The sequence below is a fragment of the Rattus rattus genome, chromosome 5 (genome assembly GCF_011064425.1).
Source record: "Rattus rattus isolate New Zealand chromosome 5, Rrattus_CSIRO_v1, whole genome shotgun sequence".
NCBI classification, from domain to species: domain Eukaryota; kingdom Metazoa; phylum Chordata; class Mammalia; order Rodentia; family Muridae; genus Rattus; species Rattus rattus.
Genome location: NC_046158.1, coordinates 2,709,838 through 2,722,459, shown reverse-complemented (window position 1 = coordinate 2,722,459; position 12,622 = coordinate 2,709,838). Strand labels below are relative to the sequence as shown.

Below are 12,622 nucleotides of genomic sequence, written 5' to 3'. Positions count from 1 at the left end.
CTGAATAAATGTCTAGAATGGGTTCCACTCGTATCCTATTTGAACCTCAGGCCTTCTTCATCTGTGCAGTGGTACAGTGCAGCCTAGCTTTGGGGTCCTGATGAGGCCAGGGATTTAGGATTTAGTGGTGGTGGTGGTGGGGTGTGTGTGTGTGTGTGTGTGTGTGTGTGTGTGTGTGCTGCATGAGGAGTTACAATGCGGCACTGATGGCTATGCTCCCACCTTGTTGTGACCACCCCTGTTCCCTCCTGCCCACAGGTGCCCCTGGATGAACGCATCATCTTCTCCGGGAACCTTTTCCAGTACCAGGAAGACAATAAGAAGTGGAGAAACCGCTTCAGCCTGGTGCCCCATAACTATGGGCTGGTGCTGTATGAGAACAAAGTGGTGAGTTCAGGGCGAGCCTGTCGCCCCCTCCAGGCTCCTTTTATTTCATGTATGTCGCTGTTTTGCCTGCACGTGTGTCTGTGTGAGGGCATCAGGTCCTCTGGAACTGGAGTTACAGACAGGTGTGAGTGCCCTGTGGGTGCTGGGAACTGAGCTTACGTCCTCGGGAGGAGAAGGTAGTGCTCTTAACCACTGAGCCCTCTCCAGCCCACTTACCTAGTGCTTACCCAGCAACTCCCATTCCACCGTCTGAGGCTCCAGACGCCATGCCTCCCCTTCAGGCCTACCTCAGGCTATCTCTCCCTGGACGTTCCAGGTCCAAAGCAACATCTCTGATCCTTCTGCACTTCTCCAAGTCGGCTTGGCCTTGGAGACTCTCAGTCATCTCTCATCCTACGTCCAGGCGTCCACCTCATCAACCCTTCTTGAGACCATCTCCCTCTCTGGTCACTCCCAAGACCCACCAAATCCCTCCGCCACCACAGAGCCCACCCTCTGCCTGCCTCTGTCTCCCTCCTGCCTTGCCTTCCCGCCTCTCGCAGACCTGGTTCCAGTTGCTGTGCAGTCTGGCCCTCTGTGCCATCACGGGATGGGGTTCCTCCCCTGCCCCCCTGCCCTGATGCGTCTGAGAAGAGGTGGGGACTGACTGTGACTCGCCTTTGCTTTGGGCCCCTCCAGGAAGTCCCACCTGCTTATATTACAGACTTTATTTCATCGGCCAAACATTTCTCCAGCGCCGCCCTAAAGGCAGCCTGTCCGACGTGTTTCAGAGTAGATCTGTCTGCCCCCTAGTGGGCAGAGTTCCGGTCCCTTTGCATCAAAGAAAGCTGCCCACTCTGGGTCTCCTTTAAAACACTGTCATGCTTAGAACCTAGACATTTGGAGCCAGTAGCTCAAGGCAGTGGTCCAAGACCTTGGGTTCTGGGGACAGCCCTGGTTCATAGCCAACACCTACTTCCTGTCTGTGTGAATTGGAGAGGAGCCACCTCCCGTGAAACGAAGCATACAGTGTCCCCAGCGCAGTGTCTGATATGTAAGGGACAATGCAGACTCACCGGTCACAGAGGCGTTAGTGACAGCCGTCACAGAGGCTAGCAGCTGCCCCAGCAGTGGTCCTAACATGCTAAGGCACCACGCTGAACATTTCATGTGTCTGCTCCTCCTTCATCCAGTGTCCCCCAAACCTTGAACAAGAGCTGAGTAGCCCCTGGGGCCAGCCGCAAGTGAGGTTTGTGCTTGGTTACATTCTCAACCCCGAGGTCCCATTTCTTTTGCTCTCTCTTCAGGCCTATGAGCGGCAGATACCACCCCGGGCCGTCATCAACAGTGCTGGCTACAAGGTTCTCACCTCTCTCGACCAGTACCTGGAGCTCGTGGGGAATTCCCTACCAGGTAGAGGACCAGTGGTCTCCAGCCATACTGTCCTATGGAGGCCTAAGGATTGGCCAGGGAAGGGGGTGACCTGAGCCCATTGTTTGGGCCCCATTCTGCAGGGTAGCCAGTAGGGCTTAGGATGCCTACAGATCTCTTGAACAACCTGAGCCCTCAAAGGGAAGGCTCTAAAGGCCTGCAAGGTGGAGTTTGCTCCAGGCTGTGTATAGACCCAGACGCATGTGGGCCCGGGGACAGATGATGGTAACCTTGCAATGCAGGTGCCAAGGGTTTCTTTCTGTTCCTCTCAGCCTGCTGAGGCTTCCAGAGTCTTACATAGTCCCCACCTGAGGTTAATGTGGCAGAAGGTGCTGGGTAGGAGTCCAGCTTCCTGGATTCCAGGACTGATTCTCTGTCCTTTTAAGCCCCTCCTCCCCTGACATCAAGTTCCTGAGCGTCAATTGAACCCTGGCACTGAGAGGGCCTGAGGGTCCCGTGTGTGCTGCCGTGAGCAGCTAGCCTATCGCAGCCACCCAGAGCTGGACCATGCACAGCTGTTACTGCCCTATTACTGACCACAGCGGTGAGCCCAGGGCCTGTTATCTGGATCTAAACTATCCGAGAGAGCCAAGGAGATAGAGAAAAATTCCTTTGTATTTATTTTGTTTGCCCACATGCCTTCCTCCTTCCCTGGATATTTAAACCACCAGCTTGGCTTCTGCCATTGAAATTTGAAGAGAAACTCAAGAAGGTAATGAGCTAGAGGCCTGACCCCATCATAGTGTGTTATACACAAGCAAGGTGGATGAAACCTACTTCCAGCTCTAGGAAGAGACTCCACACCGATGCCAGGTTTCTCAGTTACTGTGGCTGGGCCATGGGGTCAAAGGAAGGTCAGCTGCTTCCTTGCTGATGCTGTGTCCCCAGGACAGGGCGGCCTTCTCTAGGCCTGAGCCTAGACCTCAGTGGCAGCTGTTCACATCCATGTCTCTACAGGGACCACGTCGAAATCAGGCTCCACCCCCATCCTTAAGTGCCCAACGCAGTTCCCTCTCATTTTGTGGCATCCGTATGCCCGGCACTATTACTTCTGCATGATGACTGAAGCGGAACAGGACAAGTGGCAGGCAGTGCTTCAGGATTGCGTCCGACACTGCAACAACGGTGAGACGCCAGCAGGCGGCAGTGCTTGCTAATGTGCTGGATGGCGACACCTAGTGGTTGCCTGCGGAATGGCGGTCCTGCTCTAGGTTCTGCTCTCATTTCCCTGCTGAGGCTGTTTATCACTCTTAAGCTTCTGCCTTGATGAAATACTTCTGTGTTGACAAGGTAACGTTGCAGAACTGTTCTCGGAGAGCTGTGCTTATTGATCCCGTGGACCCCAATCCCAAAATCATCTTGATTTTGCCAGGCTGGCCTCGAACTCACAGAGATCCACCTGCCTCTGCCTCTGCCTCCTGAGTGCTGGGATTAAAGGCCTGTGCTCCACTGCCTGGATTTTGCCATTTTCTAGCAATTGGTGTTAGGAGACTATAGTAGGTATTAGTGTTGCTGCAGAAACAAAAATATCCCCTAAAAGCAACTTAAAGTAAGAAGAGGTTTATTTTGTCTTTCATTTCAGGGTGTGTGTAGTTCACTGTGTGTGGGTGGGGGTGAGGGGTGGCATGTACATGAGCCAGCCGCTCACACTGCATTTATAGTCAGAAAGCAGAGAGGCTGGAGGCTGCTGTCCCCTCCTTTCTTCTCCTCATTCAGTCTGGAAGTCCAGCCCATAGGGCGCCACCCGTATTAGGGTGACTCCCATCTCAGCTAGCCTACTCTAGAAACTTCCTCACAGATGTGCCCAGAGGTTTGTTCCCACCGTGATTCTAACCCCTGTCACACTGGCAACCAGGGTTAATGTGCATAGAGACTGACTTCCCTCTTGGGTTCTAACTAAAACAGCGATGAGGGTCCCTTGTGTATTGAGGGTACTGTAGCAGGAGTCTGCTTGTGCTTGGTCAAGATTTTTTTGACAGCTGGATATAATGGTTTCTGGAGGATCTCTGTGAATTCCAGGCTAGCCTGGGCTGCGTAGTGATTCTAGGATAGCCTGGGCTACACTGGGATCCTCTCACATTACACACCAAAATATTTCTAACGACGTAGTTTCCTTCTTTGCACATGCTTATCTAGAAGGTTCCTCTCTCCTTCCCTCCTTTGTAAACTTAGGCTCTGACCTTTCAGCTCACTCATGTGTCCACTAACATTTATGGCCTCTCTTCTGAGTTTATGAAAGGGGGACAGTGCATGCACCCTGCCCACATACAGTGAGCTGTGTGATGGAGACAGAGGGGGCACAGATGAGCTACCAGGATGGTGTCCTTAGGCCAGGTCTAGAAGGGCCTTATAGAGTCCCGAGGAATTAGAAAAGTTTAGGATGGTCCCCCAGTATGAGGTAGTGAGGGTCTTTCTGCTCCTGAAGAAGGAATAGTCCTGACCTGGTGATGTGGTCTCAGAGGCAGAGGGACGCCCAGAGCAGTTTCACCTTGCTCTCTCTCAGGCACAGCTCTACCTGGTAGTGAGGGAAGCGTGGGCACCCGGGCTGAACCCAGCTCACCCCACCTCTCTAGAGAGGCCTCCACCCTCTGGCATCTGTCGGATGGGAGGCAACCAGTTCTTCAGCCAGGCCAAGCCCTGCCACCTGGGCTGGGCCCTGCCCTGCTGCCCACAAAGAGCTCCTGTTTCCAGGTCCTTGGTGCTGTGGCTCTGGCTCAGGTTCTGGCTGCCTGGCCTGGGACACCCTCCTTTCTTGTTGGCCCATGAGTCCTCTGCAGGTTCTCAGGTCTTACTTGCTATGGCAGAGTAGGGGACCCCGCCAGGTAGGGGAAGAGCGAGGACAGACTGAGTAGGGAGGAGACACCGCTCAGTTCCCTGGAGGAATAATAGAGTAGGGACTGGGAAATGGAGGCGTGGGGAGGGATCAGCTGGTTCAGACAGACCTGTGAGCCTTCAGTCTGGCACACAGCAAGCTGGAAGGTTATGTGTGTGGTGGACTGGACAGGACATACAAGAATGTGACAGAAAGCCCCACCCCCAGGCCAGCTCTCTTCCCCCCTGCAGGAACTGACAAGGCTGGTTCCAGCCTTAGGCTGGTCCTTCCCTGCACCCCAGGACTGTGAGAAAGTTCTCTGTTTCCTCCCCCGTTGAGGCTGGGCCTGGAATTCGTGGAGCCTGGAATTGCTCACTCCTGGCCCTGCCAGGAAGTGGGGGTGGATGGGTCGGGGAAAGGAGGCCAAGCTGGGTGGCTGCCAGCCTAGCTAGGGCCCCCTTCACACACTGCATTCCTGGAGTGGTGGGGGTGTCAGGAGGCAGCTGGGGCACTCACTCTGTCCTGGGCCTGGAGTCCATGTCCTGCTCTGTCCTTGGCTCTGCCTAGACTAAGGAGGTCCTGGGTTCCAGCCCCATTTAACTGTCCCCTAGCTGTGTGTTCTCAAGTCAGTGGTTTTGCCCATCCTAGCCTCTTTCTTTTGTGACAAAGTCTTGATACTTAACCTGGGCTGGCCTTGAACTTGCTGTGCTTGCTGTGTTCCTCCGCCTTGACCCCCCAGTGCTGGCGTGATACACACCATGAGACTCACAGTACACATGAGGCTGGAACCTCAGGTTCTTTGAGACTGAGACCAGCCCCTCACCCCACCCTGCCCCCACTAACGTTTCAGCCCAGGCCGGGGCGACTTACACAACAGAAATGTGCATTTCTTCTAGGTCAGGAGGTTAGAGAGGATCGGGTCGGTGTCTGTAGCAGGCTCATTCCTCTGCCGAGCGCCTGGTTTTTTTTTTTTGTTTTTGTTGTTTTGTTTTGTTTTTTGAGATGGAGTCTTGCCCAGTCTGGTCTCAAACTCGTAGGCTCAGACTGATCATTCTGCCTCAGATCTCTGCCAACTCAAGGCCAGGACTACATAGTGAGACTGCTTCCGATGAACAATCCTTCTTTCTGGGAGAGGTATGACGGCTCAGATCTGAGCAACATAGCGAGTTCCAGGCCATTCCGGTCTAAGGCTGTCTCCAAAGCAAGTAATCGAGCAGAGCACAGGGCAGACTCGGCGAGGAAAGCATTTCTTGTGTGAGCCTGAGGGCCTGGGTTTGGATCCCTGGCCCCCACGTCAAAGTCTGGCATAGAAGCCAGGGGCTCGCTGGCCAGCCAGTCCAGCTGAAATGTACTCCAGGTTCAGTGAGAGACTCTGTCTCAAAACAGAAGGTGGAGGGGCCGAGACATCCGTGGTTAAGAGCACGGACTGCCTTCCAGAGGACCTAGGTTTGATTCCCAGCACCCACATGTGGCTCACATCCAGTTTCCTACTTCTTTTTCTGGACTCCTCAGGCACCTGGTACCTAGACATACGTGCAGGCAAAATGCTCATACACATTAAATTAAATTAATAAATAAAAAATGGAGAGTGGTACACTTCACATTGACCTTTGGCCTCAACATGGACATATATGGATGAATGCACACACATGCACTCACATACATACATACATACACACATACACACATACACACATACACACACATGGACATGTACATATACATACACATACATACACATGCATACATACGCATACATATATACGTACATGTATACCTACATAGACATATATACATACAGACATACACACATTCACATACATACACACATACATACGCACACACTAAAAAAAAAAATAAATTTTTGGGCTGGAGAAATGGCTCAGAGGTTAAGAACACTGGTTGTTCTTCCAGAGGTCCTGAGTTCAGTTCCCAGCAACCACATGGTGGCTCACAACCATCTGTAATGGGATCTGATGCCCTCTTCTGGTTTGTCTGAAGACAGCTACTCATACATAACATAAATAAGTCTTTAAAAAAAATTTCACCAGGAGGTGGTTAAGTATGCTTTTAATCCCAGCTCTCTGGAGGCAGAGGCAGAAACAGGTGGATCTCTGTGAGTTTGAGGCCAGCCTTGTCTACAGAGTGAGTTCCAGGACAGCCTAGGCTACGCAGAGAAACCCTGTCTTGAAAAACAAAACCAAAAACCAAAAAGTAAAATAAAATAAAACTTTGCATTTTTATAAAGATACCAGTTCAACTAGATGTGAGCTCAGCCTGACCTCTCAGTTGAGCTTTGGAAAGATGAGTTGTTCACGTTGCCAGGCGAACACAGTGGACACCAGGCAGACTCACAAGTGGCTGGTTGTGCAGAATGGGGAAGGTCCTCAGTTGGGAGCCTCCCTACTGTTGCCCCGCCCACCGTCCCGCCCACCACGCAGCTTTCCTCTCTGGGACACCTTACCCTGCAAGCTTGAAGGGCATCTTCCTTGCTATGCGCAGAATGGGAATTCCTAGCCCTCCGGCGAGGCTGAAATTTATATATTGCCGGATTTTCCAGACAGAACTCAGACTCCAGGAGAGTGTGTTCTTCTGAAAGCCTGGCGGGGGCTTCCTCTCAGGCCCACACTGGCTGCCCTGACCTGGGTACTACTTCTGCTGAAGCACCTCCGCTCTGCCCCGGCCTAGCCCTGTGGGTCCTGAAATGAAGGATTGGGTACTGTTGGCTCCGAGTGAGGCTCTGCGTCCGGTGGGAGAAAGCACTCTGGCTCTGACACGCAGTGATTCCTCGGGCGGCGGGCTGTGGGGAAGGGAGGGGCTCTTTACCGTGGGGTGACTCAGCCCGTTGTCACTGCAGTGGGCGCTGTGGTTTGTGATGCGTAAACTGTAGTTTCCCCTTCTTGGGTTCCGGGGATACCGTGGTCAGAGGCACGTGGCTAGGGTTAGTGCCTAAACCATGTTTCTCTCCCTACCCAGATCTGGCCACTTCCCACCCTCGTTTCCTCTTGTTTTCCTAGCTAGTTCCACAAGTTGTTTATTAACTCACCCGCCCTGTGACACAGGCCACCGTCACCACCGGTAGCAACAGCAATGCAGAAAAAAACATTTTCCCCTCCGTGTTAGCAATGGTCACGCTCCCATTTCACTCTCGCATCCTTCTTTCCCAGCCCAGAAACTGAACTCAGGACCTTGTGTATGTTAGACAAACTCTGCACTGGGCTGTACCCAGCCCTTTGTTCAGTAAAGTTCCAGTGTCTGGACATATGGTACATAGACAAGCCAGACCCGGGGCCCGGGGTGCTGGGAGAAATGGCTCTTTAGCTTCTGATAGAAAGTGTCCTTCAGGGGCTGGGCCTGGTAAAGTGTTTGCCCTGGGTCCCATCTCCAAGACCTCAAAAAACCAAAACCACACAAAATATCATTCAAGGGCCCCTGGTGCCACCCTCTGGGCTTCCTGAGGCTCACTGTGTGCCCATGGGAGCTCAGAGAGGGCCCTAGAGCATGTTGGGGGCCAGGGTAGGGCCACTGTTCCATAAGGGGAAACTGAGGCTCTTTTGGGGTTCAGTGATGTAGAGCAAGGCCCAGAAAGCAGTGCATGGATCAGGTTCCGCCCCTGGCTACTTTCGCAAGTATATTGGCAAAGAACGCTCTGGTGTTTGCAAGCTGGGATGCTAGGTCTAGCACTGGGACACAGGTTGTCTGACCTATGCAACTGGAAGTATTTACCGTCCCTCACTCGACGGGAGGGCTGCAGCACACTAATGCAGCCGGATGTGGGGAGCAGGGCTAGGATGTGTGTCCCAGGTCTCCTAGAGCCATGTCGTGCAGTCTCTAGGGCTGGACAATTTCCCAGCTGGGCTGTTCCTTACTCTTGGCTGTTCTTCTGTGGGGTAGGTTAATGGCTGTGCTGGGTCGGGATGGTGCTATCCTAGAGGACGTAGGTGATTCGGAAGGGTAGAGGGGTGGCCAGAGTGTTGCAGGGTGAAGCACAGCTCTTTCCTGCTGTGTGTCCCCTGGCTGGCTGGTTGGTCTTGGTGGACAGTCCTTTGCTGATCCCTTTCTCTCCTCCCTCTCTCCCTCCTTCTATCCTGGGCAGGGATCCCGGAGAACTCCAAGGTGGAGGGCCCAGCATTCACAGATGCCATCCGTATGTACCGCCAGTCGAAGGAGCAGTACGGCACCTGGGAAATGCTGTGTGGGAACGAGGTGCAGGTGAGGTCACAGGGCTGCTTGAGGTGTCCTCGGGAGTCCCCCTGGGCCCTAGGGAGTAAGACTGCATCAGAAGTGGGGTTCTAGGGTACAGCAGGTTTTGGGAAAGAGATGGCAAGAGCAGATTTGGGTAAATGGGAACCCCTGTTAATCTGTCCATTCACGTCCCTGGGTCCTGGAGGGCAGGACAGCTCTGAACAAGATGGCTACAGGCCCCTTCCTCAGGAGCTTTGCCTCCAGGTGACACTGACACCACAGGCAGATAGGTCTGACCCCTGCAGGGTGTGCTGGAACAGGGTGCAGCTCCACAGAGGTGTGGAGGACGCCCAGAGGAGGGTCCCAGAGTGGCTGGAGAGATTCAGAGAAACAAGCAGACGGATGGGTGCTAACCCTGCCCCTCTCCTGTCTCCTGGTCCTAGATCCTAAGCAACCTGGTGATGGAGGAGCTGGGCCCAGCGCTGAAGACAGAGCTTGGGCCACGGCTGAAGGGAAAGCCTCAGGAGCGGCAGCGACAGTGGATCCAGGTGGGTGAGCCTGGGACCCCTGGGCAGGGACACGGATGTTGACAGGGAACAGCCAGCACTCAGTCCTCAGCCCTGGCACTGACACCTCCATTGTACCCGTAGATCTCGGATGCTGTGTACCGCCTGGTATTTGAACAGGCCAAGGTGCACTTCGAGGAGGTGCTGTGTAAGCTGCAGTTGGCCCGGCCAGCCATGGAGGCAGTTATCCGTACTGACATGGACCAGATCATCACCTCCAAGGAGCATCTGGCCAGCAAGATCCGAGGTAGGCGGGTCAGAAGCCACTGGCAGATGTTTGCACACGGCCCTCCAGGGGCGGGCCAGCGTCTCCGTAGTGTGATCCATCACCTGCCTGCTGTTCTACTAAATGATCAGAATCAAATCCATGACCCTTCGACCCCTGCAGATTCTTCTCTAAGTTTTATTTTTCTATAAGATTTGAATCTGTCAGTGCTGGGGATCGAACCTAGGGCTTCACCCACGCTCATCCACACTTGATGAGCACTCTGTCAGTGAGCTGCAGCTCTAGTCTCTTTTTTGCTGTTTGAGACAAAGTCTTACACATTACCTAGGCTAGAGTTGAATTTGTAATCCTCCTGCCTCAGCCTCCGGAGTTCCAAGAATGACATGCTTTTGATACTAGGCTCAGATTTTGAATGTGGAGATTTTTGTCTTTGAGGTTCAAACCTCTGTCCGTCCTTGGTCAACTCAGGTGTGATGACGCGTCACCCTGGTGGACGGTCATGTCACCTTGGGATTACCTAGCTTCTCCGGGTGGCATACGCATGCACCTTTCATTATCCATGTTGTGTTTCTTTGACACTGCGCTAGCAGGTGGTGGCTTTCTGAGGGTGACTGTGGGTCATCCACATTCACTGGGAGCTTAGCGGGATACTGAGAGTTGACATTTATTGTGTGTGGTAAGCATTGTCTGGGCAGAAGTGGGGTAGCCTTCAGAATACCCTCTGGGTAAAAAGTGCTGGAGTTGGAATGTTCTGAAGAACTGGCTGGAAAGAGCCAGGCCACCCTGCTCCAGGGCAGGCTCAGCTTCCACAGAGCTCACCTGTGTCACAAATCTCTTCCTTTCTTCTCTCCCTCTCCCCCACCAGGCCGGCCTCAAACTTACATAGCTCTAAATATGTAGCAGAGTTTGGCCTTAAACTTCTAATTCTCCTGCTTCCACCTCTGGAGTGTTAGGATGGCAGTTGTATCTTTTCTGCTTTGATCTGTTGTCCTTATAGATCCCTCTCTGAGGTCGGTGAGCTAGTTCACGTCCCCAGCACCTATAAGGCAGCTTCCCTGGCATCCATGGGCTGGGTGGACAGGATGGGGTGGAGTGTGCCCCAGGCACCGCCCACCAGCAAAGTCCTCTCCCTCCCCATACAGCCTTCATCCTCCCCAAGGCAGAGGTGTGCGTGAGGAACCATGTCCAGCCCTACATCCCATCCATCCTAGAGGCTCTGATGGTGCCCACCAGCCAGGGCTTCACCGAGGTGCGGGACGTCTTCTTCAAAGAGGTCACAGACATGAATCTGAATGTCATCAACGAGGGTGGCATCGACAAGCTGGGCGAGGTGAGACCTGGGCTCGGGTCTGGTGTACCCCAGCACCTGCTGTGTGTCTCAGGGTGAGCTGCCCTTTCTCAGCATCCACAGAGACCATAGGCAGAAGCCACAGGGCAGAGCTCTCCAGGCTAACAGGGGCCTGGTGCCTAAAGGAAAGAGTGGGTCTTTTTACTCTGCACCATTAGTCTTTATGAGATGGCTGTTAAAGTAGGAAATGACTTCCACAGAGAGGGAGTGCAGGAAGGAGACGGCGGGCAAGCTTCAGGTGTGGGCTGCATCCTTTACAAGTCACACACCCCACAAGAGCACAGTACGTCTGTCCTAAGATCCTTTTGACCCAGCTCTCGGGGTCAGTGTCTTTCTTAATTTCTTTCTTTTTTTAAAAAATTATTTATTTATGTATGCAAGTACACTGTTGCTGTCTTCAGACACTCCAGAAGAGGGCATCGGATCTAGTTATGTGGTTGCTGGGATTTGAACTTTCTATAGTCCCTTGTTGGCTGCCTGTGCCTAGAGTCTGTCCTGAACCTTAGCCGCCTCCTTCAGACTTCAAGTTCGGAAGTCCCGGGCAATAATAATCAGAATTTGAGAACACAGAAGGACCTTAAAAACCCTAAAGAGATGTCTATTGATTTGGGGCCTAAGAGAGTGAGGGATCTTTGCAAGGCCACTAGCACCCAGAGGGGAGGAGAGCTGTCTTCCAGTGCCTGGCCTCAATGCCCTCAGGTTCCTGCTCCCTTCTTTCTTGGGCCCTCTTTGGCTTGCTCTAATGTGGGTATGTGGGGGCCGTGTACTCACCCATGTGGCCCTGCTCTCTGCAGTACATGGAGAAGCTGTCCCAACTGGCGTACCACCCCCTGAAGATGCAGAGCTGCTACGAGAAGATGGAGCCGCTGAGGCTCGATGGGCTGCAGCAGCGCTTTGACGTGTCTAGCACTTCTGTGTTCAAGCAGCGAGCCCAGATCCACATGCGAGAGGTGTGCACCCTGAGCCTGCACCCTGCTGGCTTCCTTCCATGCCGCCCCACCCCCACACCCCCAGCCCCCCTCCCCTGGCACCAGGAGCGGGAGACCTCCCTCCCCATGCTTCTCAGAACACCTGTGTCTCTCGCTCACCTGCCTGCCTGTCAGGTCTCCTTAGGACCCGCCCCTTCCCCCTAGTCTCTTCCTGGGATTTCTGCACTCAGGCGTTCACCTGCACCCAGAGAGCATGCAAGCTACAGACCGCCCCCGGTTCCTCGGTGACAGGCCTAGGATGGGGGGACTGGCCGAGGGTGCAGGAAGGGACCATGGCCACTCCGGAAGGGTCTCATGAACTCTGCTGTATGCCTTGTAGCAAATGGACAATGCTGTGTACACCTTCGAAACCCTCCTGCACCAAGAGCTGGGGAAGGGACCCACCAAGGAGGAGCTGTGCAAGTCCATCCAGCGGATTCTGGAGCGGGTGCTGAAGGTGAGCCAGACGCCATGGGGCTGGAGTCTGCAGGGCCAGCCAAGCCCAGAGCTGACTGACCAGCCGCCATCCGTGCTCTGGGCTTGGGTCTGACCTGCCTGCCAGCTGAGCCCCTGACCTAGGGTCCCTCCTGCACCCACCCCTCCCTGCAGAAATACGACTATGACAGCAGTTCTGTGCGCAAGAGATTCTTCCGAGAGGCGCTGCTGCAGATCACCATTCCCTTCCTGCTCAAAAAGCTGGCCCCCACCTGCAAGTCGGTG

At 53.8% G+C, this 12,622-nt stretch overlaps 1 protein-coding gene across 1 annotated transcript in view; it reads left to right on the top strand.

The window, feature by feature from the left end:
- The window catches only part of Niban2 (niban apoptosis regulator 2), a 48,936-nt gene that overhangs the window by 33,966 nt on the left and 2,348 nt on the right, over positions 1 to 12,622 (top strand). The window contains exons 3-12 of the mRNA XM_032902719.1: positions 259 to 387; positions 1,674 to 1,779; positions 2,755 to 2,922; positions 8,706 to 8,821; positions 9,238 to 9,342; positions 9,445 to 9,607; positions 10,729 to 10,916; positions 11,729 to 11,884; positions 12,243 to 12,359; positions 12,512 to 12,619. Of these exons, the coding sequence (XP_032758610.1) occupies positions 259 to 387; positions 1,674 to 1,779; positions 2,755 to 2,922; positions 8,706 to 8,821; positions 9,238 to 9,342; positions 9,445 to 9,607; positions 10,729 to 10,916; positions 11,729 to 11,884; positions 12,243 to 12,359; positions 12,512 to 12,619 (1,356 nt within the window). The remainder of the gene's footprint in view (positions 1 to 258; positions 388 to 1,673; positions 1,780 to 2,754; positions 2,923 to 8,705; positions 8,822 to 9,237; positions 9,343 to 9,444; positions 9,608 to 10,728; positions 10,917 to 11,728; positions 11,885 to 12,242; positions 12,360 to 12,511; positions 12,620 to 12,622) is intronic.